General features: G+C 42.8%; 1 protein-coding gene across 1 annotated transcript in view; it reads left to right on the top strand.

Moving 5' to 3' along the window:
- The window catches only part of acsl6 (acyl-CoA synthetase long chain family member 6), a 34,367-nt gene that overhangs the window by 8,634 nt on the left and 6,520 nt on the right, over positions 1-19,213 (top strand). Inside the window, exons 2-12 of the mRNA XM_068599817.1 lie at positions 4,118-4,338; positions 5,647-5,761; positions 7,551-7,615; positions 9,903-10,004; positions 11,055-11,154; positions 11,569-11,747; positions 13,142-13,174; positions 14,162-14,213; positions 16,218-16,291; positions 16,406-16,483; positions 18,762-18,896. Of these exons, the coding sequence (XP_068455918.1) occupies positions 4,118-4,338; positions 5,647-5,761; positions 7,551-7,615; positions 9,903-10,004; positions 11,055-11,154; positions 11,569-11,747; positions 13,142-13,174; positions 14,162-14,213; positions 16,218-16,291; positions 16,406-16,483; positions 18,762-18,896 (1,154 nt within the window). The remainder of the gene's footprint in view (positions 1-4,117; positions 4,339-5,646; positions 5,762-7,550; positions 7,616-9,902; positions 10,005-11,054; positions 11,155-11,568; positions 11,748-13,141; positions 13,175-14,161; positions 14,214-16,217; positions 16,292-16,405; positions 16,484-18,761; positions 18,897-19,213) is intronic.

The raw sequence follows: 19,213 nt of genomic DNA on the forward strand, positions 1-19,213 counted from the left end.
TGAAAACACAGACTCAGCCATGAGATATCAAAGTGTTCACCGACGTTTGTAGAGATCAAGCATGCAGACAAAGCATGTAAATATGTAAGAGTTATGAAATGTATGTATATGTGTCATATAGTTCATATAGTCTCCAAAACAAAGCAGCTCACACCAAAACAATCAAAGATTGAGAAATAACACAAAAGGGGAAATTGATATTTCTTGATTTTGGGGGTGAACTGTCCCTTTAAGAACTTTGTGTAATGGAAGGCAACATGTTTTCCTGTTTAGATGTTTGTCAGACCTTCACCTTTTGGAAACCGTGTGCCAATTGCAAGTCCCAGCATGCCCCATTCAGACAATCTTTTGGCATAAAATACATAATTTTTCCATTTTTGAATTGAACAACCCAGTTTTTTGACTGAAACTTCTTTCTAACAGGCCTAGACTTTATTTTATTGTGATTTTTGTTGCAGATTTTGATTCTTTAGGTCCTAATTCTTCCCAAAAGGTGTGTTATTGACCACTCCAGGAGGCATTTTTGGGGAATCTGGCTCATATCATGCTAGATGTTCATAGTTATTATCAAAACATCTTTTAAAAGTGATTTTGCTCAACAAATACATACAATAAACACAAGTATTGGAATCAATTTGCTGATACGACGTCTCAAACACAGGGAAAAAGAGGAAAATTGGTTCCACTGTTTTCAACGGGTGAAATTATCTTGCAAATTATATTTAATCTGAGAACAAAATGACGACAGTCCGCTGTGAACAAAACTCTTCCAGACTCGCAAACATGAAAAGGCCTCAGAGTCATCTCAGCAGTGGTCGCCGCGCAGATGCAACGTGTTCCTTATCAGTTCCCGTCAGATCGTGAGATGAGCTCGCGGCTGCAGAGGGTTGGTGCTGCTTCTGCCCAGCAGCAGGTGAAGCGGAGCACCGTCTGAGAGCTGTGTTTGTTTTCATCTCACGGGTCAGCTGTTCCCGTCCTGTTAGCAGAACGCTCCACATGGAAATGATCTTTCCCGCACGCCCAGCTGCTGCTTTTGTCATCGATCAGATGCATCAGCTGCGACCGTAATGTGGAACAGAGCGATGCGGCACGACGTGAAGCTCCGGTGCTGAAACCAAGAGCAGTGAGCCTCAGCGTGCAGGTCCATCCGGTCTGAACTGCTCTTCAGACGCTTGTTCAGCGTGTTGCAGGTAGTTTGGTTGAAGTTCAGTGTGTCGCGTCTCAGAGTTTGAGGCATTTAGTTCAAGATCTATTTATTTTCATATATTTATTTTCCTTTTCTTTGGAAAGACTTCTCTGTTTTTCATAAGAGCCCATGTTCAAAATCAGTGGGTACCTAACTTCATATATATATATATATATATATATATATATATATATATATATATATATATATATATATATATATATATATATGTATGTATGTATATGTTCCTTTATTAGTCCCGTTGTGGGGAAATTTGCAGGATTACAGCAGAAAACGGGTAAAGTGCACACAAGAGACAAAATTAAAATTGAAAAGTACTATAAGTAATATGAATAAACAGTTAAACATTAATACTAATAAAAACAGTCAAGAATGCACAGTAACAACATTATACATAAAGACAAAATGTATTTATACTCAACAGTTGAGGTGATTAAAGTGACCAATAAATAGATTTTTTTGTATATATTATGTGTGTATATATATATATATATATATATATATATATATATATATATATATATATATATATATATATATATATATATATCAAATACTTCATTGAACTCAAATGATCCACTCGTCAAAACCTTTTTCATGACTTAACCATGACAATATATTTTTGTCTGATCTTCATACAGTTGCTCGGTTCTCTGCAGACATCTGGAGCTGAGCCAGGCTCTCTTTCCATTTCCTCACATCTTTACAGTAATGAAGCTCAACTTCGGGACCGACCCCCTCTGCGCTCAGCGGGCGACTCTGTGTACTCAACAGTGCCGGACATTTCCTCCCAGAATTACCTTTGACATCTGAAACAGTTCGGCTCAGAAACATCATGCAGTGGTTTCTATCATTTTACCACCACGCTCTTGTTTCCCAGCACCGGAGCACAAAGTTAACTGGAACTGCACAACAACAAAAAAAAGGGGAGACAACAAGAACACTCACAAAAAAAGAGGAAATCACCAGATCAACGCAGTAAGAAATAAAGAGAAGCGGAGAGTCCTGCGGTCTTAAAGGGCCAGTACTGCTATCAGACACATCAGAGGGTCGTGAACTAGTTCCTCACTTCTCGGTCGTAGTTTCTGTCTGAGAGGAAACGTGGGTTTCGTCGCGTTGAGCGGAGACGCTTGAGAAAGCAGCCTGAGAGAATCCGCCTTCAGAGAAGTCGAAGGCATTGAAGTCACCGACGACAGCGGAGGGCGACGAGCAATGCGCCGAAAACGTGGCGAACACGTGTCACAAAAGGCGGGAGGTGATGACCGCGGAGTGTCAGGATTACATTGTGGTTCCACATGTCAGAAAATAATACTGAATAAATACAAAAATGTCTGGTTGAAATGTTCAGGGGGGTTTCGACTCGTGGTCTCGATGTTTCTTCAGACCCTCATCACACCTCGAGAGATAAAAGTAGTTTTTTCTGACTTCCTCAAACCCAAGTGATCACATGATCTCTTGCGCAAAAGTAGAAGTGAATAAAATAATGCGCGTGCCAGTGATTGGAAGCCAACGTTCCCACGGCCTCCGATATTTATATCTATCGGCTTCACTGTCTGTTGGTGTCTGTGGCATGTGTGTGTGTGTGTGTGTTTGTGTGTGTGAGCTAGAGAGCAGACAGGAAGTAATTCTGATTGGCTGTGAGATGCAGCAGCGCTCCGACGCTATTCGCTGGGTCAGGTGGCGCTGTCTCTGACTCATTTCCCGCGGGAGGGAAGGAAACCCTCCAGTCAGCCTCCGCCTCAAATAAATGATGCATCGCACGCCGCGTGTGTGTGTGTGTGTGCGTGTGTGTGTGTGACACGGGAGGCTGAGCCTTGATGAGCACTACGTGTGTGTGTGTGTGTATCTGCTTTCTACTGGCATAGATTATCTATTCTGAGCTGCTTTTACAGTAAAAGCGAGAACGCGGGAAAAGACCCCCTCAACCTCAGAGGAGTGTGTGAGGTCACTGGAGGAGAACTGAGGTCATAAAACACTCGAATCAGACAACAAGACTGATTAAAGTGACTCAAATCTCAACCCTGGAGGGTCTAGTTTCACGTGCGGTTTCTCTTGTTTTCGACCACTGAGATGTCACTTGAGACGAGAGATTAGGTCTGATTACAGCGCCACGAACACGACTCATGCGAGGCTTTATTAATCAGCAACAGCTCAGGGGTCTTTAGTTTAGGAACTGGTTGAAAACCATCGTCATGTATATTCTGATTATTTATGCAACAGCGGTGGTTCAAAACATTTTTTTTTTACTTACCTCCTCTGGCTCTTTTAGGTTTTGACTGATTGTGCCAAGATGCTTAAAAAGCTATAATTGAAAACCACAATTATTCCACCAAATATACATTTTAAATCCATTTAAAATAAAATGAGGAAATGGCGGCGACCTGTCAATCACCTTGTAGCCCCGCCCCTAAAGCATCCCCTGCTTTATGGTCTGTTTGACGCTAAATGACCATAAATTACTGAATGAACGTCATGCTGTATAGAAGAAGACTTGAAACTAGAGATTGAGACATAAACTCATGTTTACAATGTTTACTGAGGGAACACATCAGGAGAGAAGTAGAGTCATTTATATAGACTTCTATACAACCAGAGGAGTCGCCCCCTGGTGGTCAGGAGAGAGAATGCAGCTTTAAAACATGAAGCATATACTTCTATACAACCTAGAGGAGTCGGCGCCTGGTGGTCAGTCGAGAGAATGCAGCTTTAACACATGAAGCTTAGACTTCTATACAACCAGAGGAGTCGCCCTCTGGTGGTCAGAAGAGAGTATGCAGGTTTAAAACTCTTTGGCTTCTCCTTTCAGACCCTGGAGGTTGCCGCCTGAGTTTTTACTTTGGCTATTTCCTGCACACATACATGTAAAGTGTATTTTTTTTTACATGTAAAGTGTATTTTTTGTATTTTTAGAGCTGAGTTCCACCCTAATGGAGAAGATGCAGGCCCAGGAGATGATGAGCGGCCTGAGGATACCGGAGCTGGAGGATCTGGGACAGTTCTTCCGCTCCTTGCCGACCTCCACGCTGGTGGGCATCGGCGCTCTGACCGCCGTGCTGGCGTACTGGTTGGCCACCCGGCCGCGCCCCATCAAGCCCCCCTGCAGCCTGCTGCACCAGTCCGAGGAGGTGCCGGTAAGATGGAGCTCACAGAGCGTCTCATTCACAGAATCAAACAAAAAAGGTTCACACCCCGTTTGCACACCGAGTGGATCCCACACACCGGTCCTGTGCGTTACAGTACCGATACAACAATACTAGTTAGAGTGCCAGAACAAGAAGTAGTACATGTCCAACTCTGCATTGTGCCAAAAATACCAGGATGTATGACACCCGAGTTGAGTTTCGCAGTGTGAAAGCCACCAAGCTTTTCTTGCACAATCCTCTGCAGAGCTGATATATGAGCGAGTAGGTCAAAGGTCAAGGTGTCCTCGTTAGGAGGAAGTAGTTGAATGCATACTTCATTCAGCAGACACTTGTTTAAATGCAGCTGCAGAACGGATTCAAAGTGAAAAGAAAAAGTGTTTGATTTTTGTGTCAGACTTCTGTCGGTGAAACTAAATATGTTTTGAAGTCATGTTTGTGCGTTCCACAGAACATCTGTCATCATTTTATTGGGTTTTATTATGTAATACACATTACCCAACGTGATCAATATTTAGTTTTTTGGCGGGTTGAAAAATATGCGACTTCATTCACCGCTGACCTCCTTTTCTGGAACACAACTTTGACTCACACACACAAGAAAATCCCTGGAAATGAATAAATATGCACAAAGAATTATGTATTATATTATTGACCTGCAATTTATAATCTTAACTCTCAATAAAAGAGTTAACATTCTTTAAAGGAAAGTTTATTATGTTACTATGATTAATAATAACACAACATTCTTACTTTGACACCTTTATAAATGTGTACATCAAAGTTACACCATAAAGACAAGTGTTAGCCACTAATAATGCTGCTCTGTGTGTGTATGAAAGCGGGTTTACCTTAACCAACATCCCAACCAACACACACACACACACACACACACACACACACACACACACTGGCTGACAGCGTTTGTTGTCAATGTGTTAAATGCTTTTCTTTTCTTGTTAACCAGAGAAGGTTACTGAAGTAGTGTTAGAAACAAGCACACACACACACACACACACACACACACACACACACACACACACACACACACACACACACACACACACACACACACATGCAAAGACACAGATATTGTTATGTCTGTTTGTGAGCTGACAATAGACATTATCATTTCTTTTCCCCTCCTTCAGGCCTTTTCACACCCACTTTGAAATGCAGAATCGTTACATCTGTTTGGGGTTTATTTGTTTGTTATTTTTTCCGTTTTGCTGCCAACGTCAGAGAAATAGTCACGGAGGTGAGTCATGGCGTGACTCTGCTTCTTTGTCTTCCTCTCAGCATGAAGATGGCGGCCGCAGGTCCATGATGGGCGACAGCTCCAAGCTGCTGAGTCACTACCACGACGACGCCCGGACCATGTACGAGGTCTTCCAGAGAGGCCTCCACATCTCTGGTGGGCCGCAGTGAGCACTATGATGACAGCTCACTCTCACACACAAACGCACACAGACAGACTCACACAGCCGAAGAAAAGAGTACGAATGACACATCACATTACACATTGTGTCTAAATTATACATCATATTTTACATTGTATCCACATGTTACAGCATATTACACATTGTATCCACATGACACATCATATTTTACATTGTATCCACATGATACATCATATTACACATTGTATCCACATGTTACATCATATTACACATTGTATCCACATGTTACATCATATTACACATTGTATCCACATGATACATCATATTACACATTGTATCCACATTTTACATCATATTACACATTGTATCCACATGATACATCATATTACACATTGTATCCACATGTTACATCATATTACACATTGTATCCACATGTTACATCATATTACACATTGTATCCACATGATACATCATATTACACATTGTATCCACATGATACATCATATTACACATTGTATCCACATGTTACAGCATATTACACATTGTATCCACATGATACATCATATTACACATTGTATCCACATGATACATCATATTACACATTGTATCCACATGATACATCATATTACACATTGTATCCACATGTTACATCATAGTTTACATTGTATCCACAGGACGGCATCTGAGGTTATAAATGTATTTGACACGTAGAATAAAGGGGTTAAAAACAACACAACTACCAATAGAAGGGATTACACGTGAGATAAGAGGAGGATCAACAAAGCAGCTGTGATCAAAAGGATAATGCAGAATTAATTTGACACCACCTGTCTATCTCCTCTCAGAGCGGACGTGACAACCAGAGGTCCCTTATCAGAATCACATGTTCCAGAATGACTTGATCATAATGTATTGATCATAATGAGTTGATCATAATGAGTTGATCATAATGAGTTGATCATAATGAGTTGATCATAATGTATTGATCATAATGAGTTGATCATAATGAGTTGATCATAATGAGTTGATCATGATGTATTGATCATAATGAGTTGATCATGATGTGTTGATCAGGATGTATTGATCATAATGTGTTGATCATAATGTGTGTTTTCTGTTCATGTTCATGCCGTCGAGTAAAGAGACCTTCTGTGGGAAAAAATTATATTTAATCCATTCATAAAAAAAAATACCAAAAGCTTGCAGTGACGTGGGATTTACACGCAGCACACACTTAAGAAGTAGTAAAAGAGTACACACCCACACCCACACACACACAAACACACACACACACATACAGACACCCACACACACAGCAAAATACACATATAAACACATCGACACACCCACATACAGACAAACACATACAGACAGACAAACACACACACAAACACACACACACACACACACACACACTTCCTTGGAGCCAGTATAAATAAAACTCTAATCATTTCTCATATCTGCTGATGGTAAAAGGAAAAAAAAAAAGGTTGCCAGGGTGATGGCCATCGTTGCTAACGGTAACAGCGTCAGCCCTCACTTTCTGACTCACAGTGCAGACACACACACACACACACACACACACACACACACACACACAATGCAGAGATATTCTTAGACCCAGAGCTGCTCCCCAGTGAGCTGCGTCTTCAGACTCACACTTTGTCCTTTATGGCTGTTTATGTTCTACTGTTTATGGAAGAATTACAGTAATATGAATATTACAGAATTTGAGTGTGCAATAATGTTGCCGAGCCCGAGGGGGACGACGTCATAACTCTGACGTCTCCGTGTGTCCAACAGGTGACGGGCCGTGCTTGGGCTCGCGGCTCCCCAACCAGCCGTACAAATGGATCTCCTACAAAGAGGTGAGTGGCGTTCAGGGGACGTCTTAAAGGGACAGTCCCCCCCAAAAAACAATCAGAAATACATATTTGTGCCGTTCATCCATCTAGAGGCTAAAAAGAAGAATAAGGTCTTCGATTTGGGGCAGAAGTGTCCCTTTAAAAAAAGAGATGTCCAGCATGTGACAAATGCTACAAAATGTGAACTACAGTGGTAATAAAGCAGAGTTGTGTTTGCTATTAACTGTTGCAAATCTCTAAAAAGGTCTTTAATCTTATTTTTGCAGACATTTTTAAATGTTTTGCTATTTTAAAAATATTTCCGCTTTTCTTTTTAAGACACATTCTAGAAGCTTTTCACATATCATCAGCTCTGTAATGATAATTGAGGAGCTATAATTTAGTGTGTGAGGGGAGACTCAGGTGTAGTTGGCAACCGGTGCACCACAGAGGCTTTTATAGCACCAAAATCTGCCCGGCAACCAAGCCGGGCTTCGTCACGATGGTCCACCGAGGAACTGCAGTCTGCAAGCGTTGCTATATTTAGGTAACGACCACTGCAACCGGCGAGGCAGGTGCAGTTATTAGAAAAAGGATGGTTGAATGGATTTACAGACTTCCTGAGCTGCAGCAGCGTGATCCTGTTGTCTGATGGTGTTGCTCAATAACAATCTGATGTTGAATGCAATAATCACAATAAGAACTGACTCTTATTGTGGTTATCAATTAGTCTGCCGGGTATTTTCTACTGGTTCAGGGAAGTCTGCTTTTTCAAAACCAACATGGCTCACTTCAAAATTCTGATTTGCCACCACTACACCTCACAGCGGTGTTCCTTAATATTTAACAAAGCAAAAATGTGCCAGAAAAATAGTGAAATATGTCCATCACAGCTTCCTGAAGATCAAAACAATGTCATTACCGTATAAGTCGGGTTACAAGGCGTTCTAACCTTTGGTGGGTGTCCCCGCTGTAACAAGTTAGCGCTTCTGCTAGCTTGCTACAGCGGGGAGCTAGCGCTAGTGCTAGCTCCCCGCTGTAGCACGTTGAGTCGGGCGTCGAGCCGTTGCTAGTCCCGCTACCTTTGGTGGTGTTGGGAAGCTAGCAGGGAGCTAGTGGTGAGCTAGCAGCAGTGCTAGCGGAGAGCTAGTAGCAGCGCTAGCTGGCTACATCGGGGAGCTAGTTCTGAGGTCTTTGCACTGGCTTCCTGTCAAACAAAGAATTGACTTCAAAATCCTGCTGCTGGTTTAAAAGGCGCTGAATGGTTCGGGGTCTAAGTATGTTTGTGATCTGCTGCTACCTGATGAACCATCAGACCCCTCAGGTCCTCTGGTTCTGGTCTACTTTCTGGTCCAAGAGTCAGAACTAAACATGGAGCGGCAGCGTTCAGCTTTTTTGCTCCACATTTATGGAACAAGGTCCCTGAAAGCAGCAGATCTGCTGAGACCCTCAGCGCCTTTAAATCCAGTTTGAAGACTTTTCTGTTTGAAGTTTCCTTTAATTGAACTCGATTCAATGCTGCATCTCACTACTACATTTTATTTCTTAAACTGCACTGCAACTTTTATTAATTTTATTTGTATTTTTCTTAACTGTTTTAATGTTTTCTAAATTGTTTTTAAATTTGCCTTCCATTTTTATTTTTCTTGACTGTTTTAATGTTTTCTTAACTGTTTTTAAATCTGCTTTCATGTGAAGCACTTTGAATCGCCTTGTTGCTGAAATGTGCTATAGAAATAAACTGGCCTTGCCTAAATGAGCCATCAGGTTTTTTTGGGGAAATGTTTTGGAGAAAAGGGGAATGACCCTGAGACGAGCGATCGCCGGAAAGAAAAGCCACAGGAGTGACAGGATTACATAAACTTCAACTTTTAGCGATGACCTCATGTTACTTCACAAGAGGACGGCGGGGGGAAGTTCTGCTGTTCAGACATGACGCTGTAATTACCAGAGAAAACGGACAAGTCCAGGTTTGAATAAGATGAGCTAGACTTCCACGGAAACATTCCTGTTTTTTCTGCCAACTTTCACAATTACTCAATTCCACCGTTGGCCTAACAAAAGGCCAGAAATTATCCAGAAACTTTCACTAAAATGTTGTTTTTTGTGTCTTTATGTTCTGCATAAACACGGATTTTCCTTTTCTTACAACTCCTTATTTATCTAAATATTCAGTTTGTTGTTACAACTGTTTCTCCGTGTGAAGGAGCAGTAAATGTTTGTCGCCCAAAGAAGACTAGAGGACCGGCTCTGCGTTTGGTTTGTTCCACCTGGTCCAATCAGCTGCTGTCCCGTCTCTCCCGCTCCGCAGGTGACGGCCCGGGCCGAGTACCTGGGCTCCGGCCTCCTGCACCAGGGCTGCCAGCCGAACCCCAACCAGTTCATAGGGGTGTTCGCCCAGAACCGGCCGGAGGTGACTCTCTCTCTTTCAGTCTCTTTGCTGTTCGTGCCGTCTCTTCCTCACCGTCTTCACTGCTTCACTGCGTCTGAAAAGTGCCTTAAACTTGCATTCTTTTGAATGGCCATCAGGGGGCGACTCCTCTGGTTGTGATCATAAGAAGTGGCCGTCACCCCGTTGGTTTGAAGCCATGAGTTTTGCTTGTTTTCCGTCTTGTTTTATTTTGCAACAAGAAGTGACCCCGAGAGGGCGGAGCTACGTACGACAGCAAGGCTTTCTTAGTCGACCAAAATGTTATGTCAATTAACTTTCATGAAGTGAAAACAAACTGGAGAAGGGTTCAAGTTACCGGACAACGCTGAGGTAGCGAGACCTGTCAATCACCTTGTAGCCCCGCCCCTAAAGTTTGACCATCTAAATGACCATAATTTACTAAATGAACATCATGGTGTATAGAAGAAGACTTCAAACTAGAGATTAAGACATAAACTCATGTTTACAATGTTTACTGAGGGAACACATCAAGAGAGAAGTAGAGTCACTTATATAGACTTCTATACAACCAGAGGAGTCGCCCTCTGGTGGTCAGGAGAGAGAATGCAGCTTTAACACATGAAACGTAGACTTCTATACAACCAGAGGAGTCGCCCCCTGGAGGTCAGGAGAGAGAATGCAGGTTTTAAGACACTTCAACATTGCAAAAAGAAGTCTGATTTTATATGTTTGTGTGTTTTCAATACATAAAAGTAAACCGTAACTTTTTTTGTGGCCTAGAGATGTTTTATTCTGCATCATTTCTACTTATCTTTAGCCTCTCGTGTCACTTCTGGTTGTAAAAAAACAAGATGGCGAACTCAAGGCCTCTCTGACGTCACTGTGACTGCGTCTACTTCAATAGAAGGCCACACATGTAAACACAGGCACACAACTAGACTTAATATCTTCACACGGAGATCCTTTCTCTTTTTCTCCATGAGTATCTGTGTCAATCGAGTATGACGCTTCTCACGTGAACGACCGCTAACCCCTGACCTTTGACCCCCTCTGACTTGTGTGTGACTCCAGTGGATCATCTCAGAGCTCGCCTGCTACACCTACTCCATGGTGGTGGTTCCGCTTTACGACACACTGGGCCCGGACGCCATACGGTTCATCATTAACACCGGTAAGAACACACACAGACACACTTCTAACACACACACACACACCACTAATAATTTGTGCCAGCGTCCTCCAGCTTTCCTTTTAAATGTAAATAAAGGGATAAAGTGCGACGCCGGCCGCTGATTACCTTTATTCAACAGTTTTGACTGCAGATGCGGTTCGAGTCAACAGCGGCACCTCGTATCGACGAAACTGATACACACTGGAGTTATTTTTATTTATTTAAACACAGTTTTATTTGTATTTGATCCTGCAAAACCCAATACAGAGTTTTAGAGAGCCTGAAGTAACATTATGCTGCGATAACTCTGGACTTATACAGGGCTAGTCTTCTCCTGCTCCACGTTTCCTCTTCGTCTTCTTCATCCCGCTGACATTCACACAATGGTGCGTGTGCTCTTGTGTGTCGTTCCAGCCGACATCTCCACGGTCATCTGTGACAAACTGGACAAAGCTCAGGTGCTCCTGGACAACGTGGAGCGGAAGGATACGTCCGGCCTGCGGAGAATCATCCTGATGGACGACTTCGACTCCGACCTCGTGGAGCGCGGCCAGAGCTGCGGCGTGCACGTGCAGGCCATACAGGAAGTCGAGGTACGGCATGCCGGGACCGCGCGTCTCATCTAGAATCATTTCAATCCTAAAAAAGTGTTGTTTTATGTCGAGAAACACAGTTTTTTTTCATTACTTTTACTCCAATATGGCTGCTAAAGGACGCTGTGTGACACTTTGTAACTCTGCACAATAACACTTTCAACTAAAATTATAATTGCTTTTCTACAGCAGGAGGTCAGAAGCAATTTGTTGAGACATACTCATCAAAATGTCAGCGTGCACAATTATATGTAATCAGCAAAATGTAAAGGATAAGGCCGGCTTGGGCAGTGGTTGTGGAACAGAGAGCTTCAGGGAGGTTTTTGTTCACAAATGAAGAACGCGTCATGATTTTTAAAGCGTGAATACGACCAGCAGAAGTGAAAAGCTAAACGTCGGGCTGTAAAGGAACGACGTCGTGGTCACGTGACTCCACGTCTCCACCTCTCACTTTCGACTCAAAGCTTTACAATTCAAGTGGTGTATTTTATATATGGTGGAACAAAACATTTAAATCTCTTCATCTTGTGTCGAAAAACAGACTTTTATTCAGACATCTAACCAAAAAGATTTTGAGAAACAAACTAATTTCCTGGTTTTAGGAGCTCATCCCTGCAGCTCTCTATTAAATCTCATCGACAACAAGAAAAATATGGGGGATATCGACTCGTGTGTACTTTGTAAATCACGGATTGGAAGTTCTCTCAGCTGTGTGCACGAGCCAAAACAAAGAGATGTTTAGATTTGCTCAGTACACAATTAAAAAAAAAAAAAAATTGTTTGTCAGGCATGTTCGGTGAGATCTTAATCCAATCCTCTGCGGCTCTAGACACACACAGACATGCAAACACACACACACACACCCACAAGTGACCGTTGGTATGCCTCTATGTCTGGTGTTTTTCGCTGCTGTTTTCATTCCTGAAGTTGTTTAATGCCACTGGTCCAGCGCTTTGGGCGGGCGTACTGTCCCTTTAAGACGGACGAACGTTCAGTTTTCTGTCGTCCTTTCAGACAAAGCCCGAGGCCGAAGGAGGAACACATTTGAGAATGCTTAAAATAAACAAGGGTTTTATAGCCGACGACATTCCTCCGGCTTGATTCACAGGAAAGTCGCTGGCAGCCACTGAGTGCATAACTCCAGTCACACTTCAAAAGCCTGACAATTCCAGTGTGACACCCAGCTCGTCTGGTTTACCAGGTGGCTTAAAAAGAAGTGAGAGGATTTATTATAAATGCTCCGGACGCTGACTCACAATCACAAAGTCAAAGCTCAGAAGACACTCGAAACACATTAGCCCAAAAACATTACGTCTTACATTGTCGTTTTAATGTCACCTGTGCATAAAAGTCCACTAGTAATAGTTCCTTTTCATGTTGTTTTGTTCTTTCAGGCTCTGGGCCGGGAGCACCACAGAAAACCTGTCGTAAGTACTGATTCAGGAGCTAAAGAGGTGCATGAACACAACGAGGCTCTGGTGCAGGCTTGAATATCTCACTATGAGATGGATTAGCACGAGATGATGTTCAGACATTCATGTTCCTCGTCTCTGTGTCTGGTCTGCCGCTAATTAGGAAATGTTAGCGTGCACACACGCTACACTAAGACACTGACAGATGACCACTCATCAGCGAGTTAGCATGAGCAGTAGAGCCTTTGTTAAGACTGTAAATGATGACGAGTCACTTCTTTTCGGTGGCAATATGAACTTGTAAGTGTAAAGTAACCGACACCTTCGCTTAGCCTCGCTGCTACGCTGTCAGAGCTAGCAAAGAGCCCACACGGTCACTAACTGCAGGATCCTAAACTGATGCTAGCACGCTGTGTGCTAACGCACTGTGCTAGTGTTTCACCACGGCTCGCTCCAAACCCACAAAACCGACGTGAAATTTTTAAAGAAAAAGGTCCGGTTGCACGAGAGCGGAGCCAGACCCCGATTGTAGCGGGATGATGCTACGCTGTGATTGGCCAGTTTGCCTCCGAGGGGGCGGGACTTAGCGAAGGTTTCATTTGATGTCTAGTGATGAACAACAACGGCCGTGTTGCTGAAAGCTTTTGCAGTTGCCGTTCTCTCCGAAATAAAACCACGTATCTGTGAATCGACAGATCTTATTATGGCTTCTTTTACATTTCGCTGGTGATTAAAGATGCAAAAAAAAAAAAAAAAAAGAACAGTGAGAGTTCATCTCCGAGTCTCGGGCTCCCGGGTCATTAGCCAGCTAAGCGAGGATTTACTCTCTGTTGAAACTGCAGAGAGAGACTCACTCCTGGAGAAGCTTTTTGGCAACTCGCACGACAGGGAAAAGGGAACCGAGCCATTTCATGTAAATACAGGTCGCCGTCCTGGACGGTCGACCCGTGTCGAGTCACGTGGAAACCTCGTGCTCTGACCGATGCTCTTCTGCCTCCACAGCCGCCGGCACCAGACGACCTCTCCATCGTGTGTTTCACCAGTGGAACCACAGGTAACAATCGTGTAAAATCGTGTGAATAATGTGCATTGCCGGTGTCTCTTGAGTCCCGTATCATCAGATTTGGTCTCCATCAAGTGTCAGAGAATGCAAAAATGCAAAAACTGCAGCGTGCCAAGTCAAAGAGCACTGCATGTCCCCATGTAATGAGGCCACACCTCTCACCAGGTTTCCCTCGCTGGCGTTAGCCCGAGCTCATTACCTGCTGCACCTTCAGGGTATTGAAAGAGTTCACCGACCTGATGCTGCTCCCTTCTAGTCCAACAGCAAAGTGCTCTCTGACACGTCAGCTAATATTCTCTTTGTTCTCCGTGTTGGTTGTCTATTTATAAGTTTGAAGAGACTTATACAACTGCAGAGGTCAGACATTATGAGTGTAACTCCCGGGGTTATTGTGTGTTTCTATACGTGTGTTGTCGTGTAATTTACTGATGACTGTGAAACACTGCAGTTTAGTTTGCTACCTCTTATAAGTCAATGAGGAAGTGCCATAAACATGCATCATCTCTACTGATCGCAGTCAGAAGTCTCTATAGATGACTCTACTCCTCTCTTAATGTTTTCCGTATAAACTAAACCGGCTCACTGAGGTTCAGCTTCTGCAGTAACGACGTAATGCTGCAGCCACACTCTCTTGTCACAGCGTAGGAAAGCACGTCGCTATCCAGTGACAACTTTGTTTGGTAAACATGTGTCCCATGAAAGCATGGTGGAATTAACACGGCAGCTAAATTGCAGAAGCAGTGCTGGGTTTTACATGTGATTATCACTCAGTAACTTAATACTATGAGCACACAGCAATACATGTGTAAATACTTTAATGCATCAATGTTTTCTAAAGGTCAAAACAGAAGAGTTATGCAGAAAATATAGTATGTAGCATTAGAAACCTTAATATTAATAAAGCTCTTTTCTTGCTGTGATTCTGATGGTTTTCGGACCTGGAAGTGGAACAAATACTCTGCACCTGAAGGAGAGAATGGAGGCCGAGCGTTTACTGTAAATGAATGCAGTTTCTTCACAGCAGCAGAGTGACTTATTGCCCTCTTGGCGTTACATAAATGTCGCCGGCGGCGCATGTCATGAAAAAGCCAGAAGTAGGGCCAATTCATGTGAGCGAGGAGGCCTCACTGCTTTTTTTTAGGGGGGGAGGTCTTGTAACACAGGAAACAGACAAAAAATCCGGTCATGTGAGGACACACACTGGCGTCAGTTTACAGGGGAAACCAGCTGCAGCGCCACTGAGCACGCAGCCCCCTGCTGGCCGGCAGAGGGAACGCAGCCGCTCCACCACGAGCAGACGTTTCAACACAAGCGCCTCGATTCTCGAGAATTACCTCTGCGGTGGTTGTTGCAACATCCTAGTTGGTCAGAGTCACATGTTACGTCTGGAAAGAGGAACGAGCCATTGCTCCATGTGCTCCACCGTGTGTGTGTGTGTGTGTGTGTGTGTGTGTGTGTGTGTGTTTAGAAATGACATGACAGTAAAAAAAAAAGTTATTTTAGTCTGCGGTAGGAAAAACCAAACACACAAGAAAGACACATGATTCAGGGAATTCCTTTTTTTCACGTTTTATGTGACACAACAGATTTCTAGCCGGCCGATTTAAGCAAAATATTAACTTAAATATTTATAGATTTAAAAAAAGGCACGTTAACAAAAAAGAGAGACAATACACATGCCCGAATTCAGTTAAATTAGTGATTCATCATGTAAGAGTGTCTTATATTCAACGGATACATGATGTGTGAGTCTGTGTGAGTGTGTACACACATGTTATCCATTAGTGCAAGTTTTAAAGTGTGCAAGTAAAGTCTGCAAACAAGTTCCAACGAACTCGTGCCTGAACGGTGTGTGCGTGCGTTTGCCTCCACAAACACACAACAAAAGCTGCTTCAGTTGACACAAACCTTGTTTTCAAAGATAATATGTGTACATTTCTAAGGTGTGTGTGTGTGTGTGTGTGTGTGTGTGTGTGTGTGTTTCTGCTTGTACAGGGAACCCAAAGGGAGTCATGCTGAGCCATGGGAACGTGGTGGCAGATTTCTCCGGCTTCCTCAAAGTAACAGACGTGAGTCTTCGTTTGTCTGAATATCACTTTATGAAGTCCTTTTGTTGCAAGATGAGTTCAATTACTTATTTATTTTTAATTGAGCTTGTTTCTTTCCTCCCATCTCGCGTGCAGAAAGTCATTTTTCCCAACAAGGACGACTGCCTCATTTCCTTCCTGCCGCTGGCTCACATGTTCGAGAGGCTCATCGAGGTAAATAAGATCCCGCGGGAATGAGATAGTTGTGTGTCTGTGAAGGTGGGCGTCGATCTGAGAGATTTTTTGGTGTGTGGGAGGGAGAGAGGAGGGAGGGAGGGAGGGAGAATAAGGGAGGGACAGGCTCTCTTTTCCCTTTCCCTCTTCACGTAAGTTTCGCTTTCCAACTCTGATGATGAATGAAAAGCGGCCTCTTATAACCTCATGGTGTGCATGTTGCATCATTTAATAAAAACCCTGCTGAAGCACTCTCTCTCACACACACACACACACCCTCACATGCCAACAGGAAACCACGTTATCCAGCACAATCAGATTCAGATCTTATTACATATTTACATATTTACTCAATCAGAATCAGAATCCTGCTTCTCTGGTGAAGCTGAAGGCGACACTTTGAAGCGCAATCATTCTGATTTCTGTCGGATCTTTTGGGCCGATGGGTCGAGAGCACCATCTGCTTTCACGGACCCCAAATTATTACAAAGACGCCACTGTTCAACCGTTTGGAAGGAGGAAGGAGGAAGGAGGCAGTTGTATTTGGCATTTTACATTTTCCAGAAAGAATCTTCCAGTCTGAATCAAGGCCTCGGCATCAGAAACCCCCTTCAAGAAAAAAGGTCTTCCCAAAATCAAAATACATATTTACCTTCTTCCCTGTAGTTTGTTTTTTCTCAATCTTTCATCATCTTCATTTGAATGAGTGTCGTCGTTTTGGAGAGATGTTTCTAATAAGATGGAACTATTTGTCACTCGACAGTTTCATGTCGCAACTATTTTTATTTTAACCAAAGTCTTTATTATCTTGAGTCACCGGGTCAAGAGACACGGCTATTGTGTGTGTGTGTGTGTGTGTGTGTCATAACTCCTGTCCACAAACAGTAAGCCATATTCACAAACATCTCTCCAGCAAAACAATCTAGATTAATTCAATAACAGGTCAGAGGGAGAACGATTTTGAGCTGCTTCTCATTGTTTTATCCGCCCTGCTGAGAAAAAACGATGAGCTCATTTCTTTAAAAGTTCAACTAAAAGAATAATCTTTATTGGCCACGTGTGTGTACACATACATGGAATTTGACTTCAGTTACACACTGCTCTCATCGTACATATATATATATATATATATATATATATATATATATATATATATATATATATATATATATATATATATGTATATATATATATGTATATGTATATATATATATGTATATATATATACATTGACACGAAACGTTGTGTATTTGTAGACAGTGTGTGTAGTGTGTGAAGTCCTGCCGCACCTTTTTGACGCACCTCTGAAGATCTTAGGTATCGTTTATTGAATCAAGTTAAATATAGTATAAATAGGTGTGTGTGTGTGTGTGTGTGTGTGAGTGTTTGTGTGGAAACCACCCAATTTCCCCAGAGAGAAAAGAGTCTCACTCTCACACACTTACAAATACACACTAACACACACACACACACGCACACACACACACACACACACACACACACACACACACACACACACACACACACACACACACACACACACACAGAAGACTCACTCTCTCTCTCTCTCTCTCTCTCACACACACACACACACACACACACACATACACACACACACACACACACACAATGTTTGTTTTCCCTCCTGCCGGGTTCAGAATCCTGAAGCGGAAAAATACACAATAAAATAATAAAAATAAAAAGCATCAGTTTCACTTTAAGTCACGAGTCACTTCCGATGACTCGAGTCAACACAGAGGTCGAGTCCCGACACGTCCAGTAGAGCGTCAGATACCAGTGCTGGGACCAGTGCAGCTTCTTTTCACAAGATTTTGACCACATGGAGGAATATGAAGCTGAAACATTTCACACAGACGACAGCCGGGTTCCTCTTTTCAGATTTCACATCGGTCACAATATCACCAAAGTGTGTTTTAGTACAACAGATTGTGTGCAGAATGTTATGAATACAAAAAAAGAAGCTGGGATCTTTTTCCTCTCTTTATGCACTTTTAAAAAAAATAAATACTTCCATGAATTTCTTTGGGATTTAGTCTGTAAAAGATAACTGACAGTTACGTGTCAGTTATCCTGCTGGCTACTTATCTGTTGACTAGTTATCTTTACTAGCTACCCTGTTTAGCATCTTGACTAGTTACCTTGTTGGCTGGTTGGTTGACATGTTACCTTGTTGACAGGTTACTTTGTTGACTAGCTACGTTGTTAACTCGTTGGTTGACCAGAGTGTGTGTGTGTGTGTGTGTGTGTGTGTGTGCAGTCGGTGGTGTACTGCCACGGTGGGCGGATCGGCTTCTATCAGGGCGACATCCGCCTCCTCCCAGACGACATGAAGACTCTTCGGCCGACCATCTTCCCCGTCGTGCCGCGACTTCTCAACCGCATGTACGACAAGGTGAGACGCCCCGAAACAAGCTGTTCAAATAAGATGATGATGAAAAATAAAATAAGATATCCAAAGGGAGATATCGAGTTTAATTAAAGATTGCAGAAGAATCACCGAAAACAATAGAAGGTATACACACATATGAACAACAGAGTAATAGTTATTGAGTAAAAAGAGTAAAAGTAATATTGTGCATTAAAGATTTAATCATTTAAACAAAAAGGGAAAATCTTCTCGTTCGCTCTCGAAGATGAACTCACCGGATGTTTGGAGGTCGGAAGGTCAAAGGTCAAGGTCACTGTGACCTCGCGTCTGTCCGGTTCCCT

The sequence above is a fragment of the Clinocottus analis genome, unplaced genomic scaffold (assembly GCF_023055335.1).
Source record: "Clinocottus analis isolate CAN_PGR_092001 unplaced genomic scaffold, fCliAna1.0.p SCAF_5, whole genome shotgun sequence".
Classification (NCBI taxonomy): Eukaryota; Metazoa; Chordata; class Actinopteri; order Perciformes; family Cottidae; genus Clinocottus; species Clinocottus analis.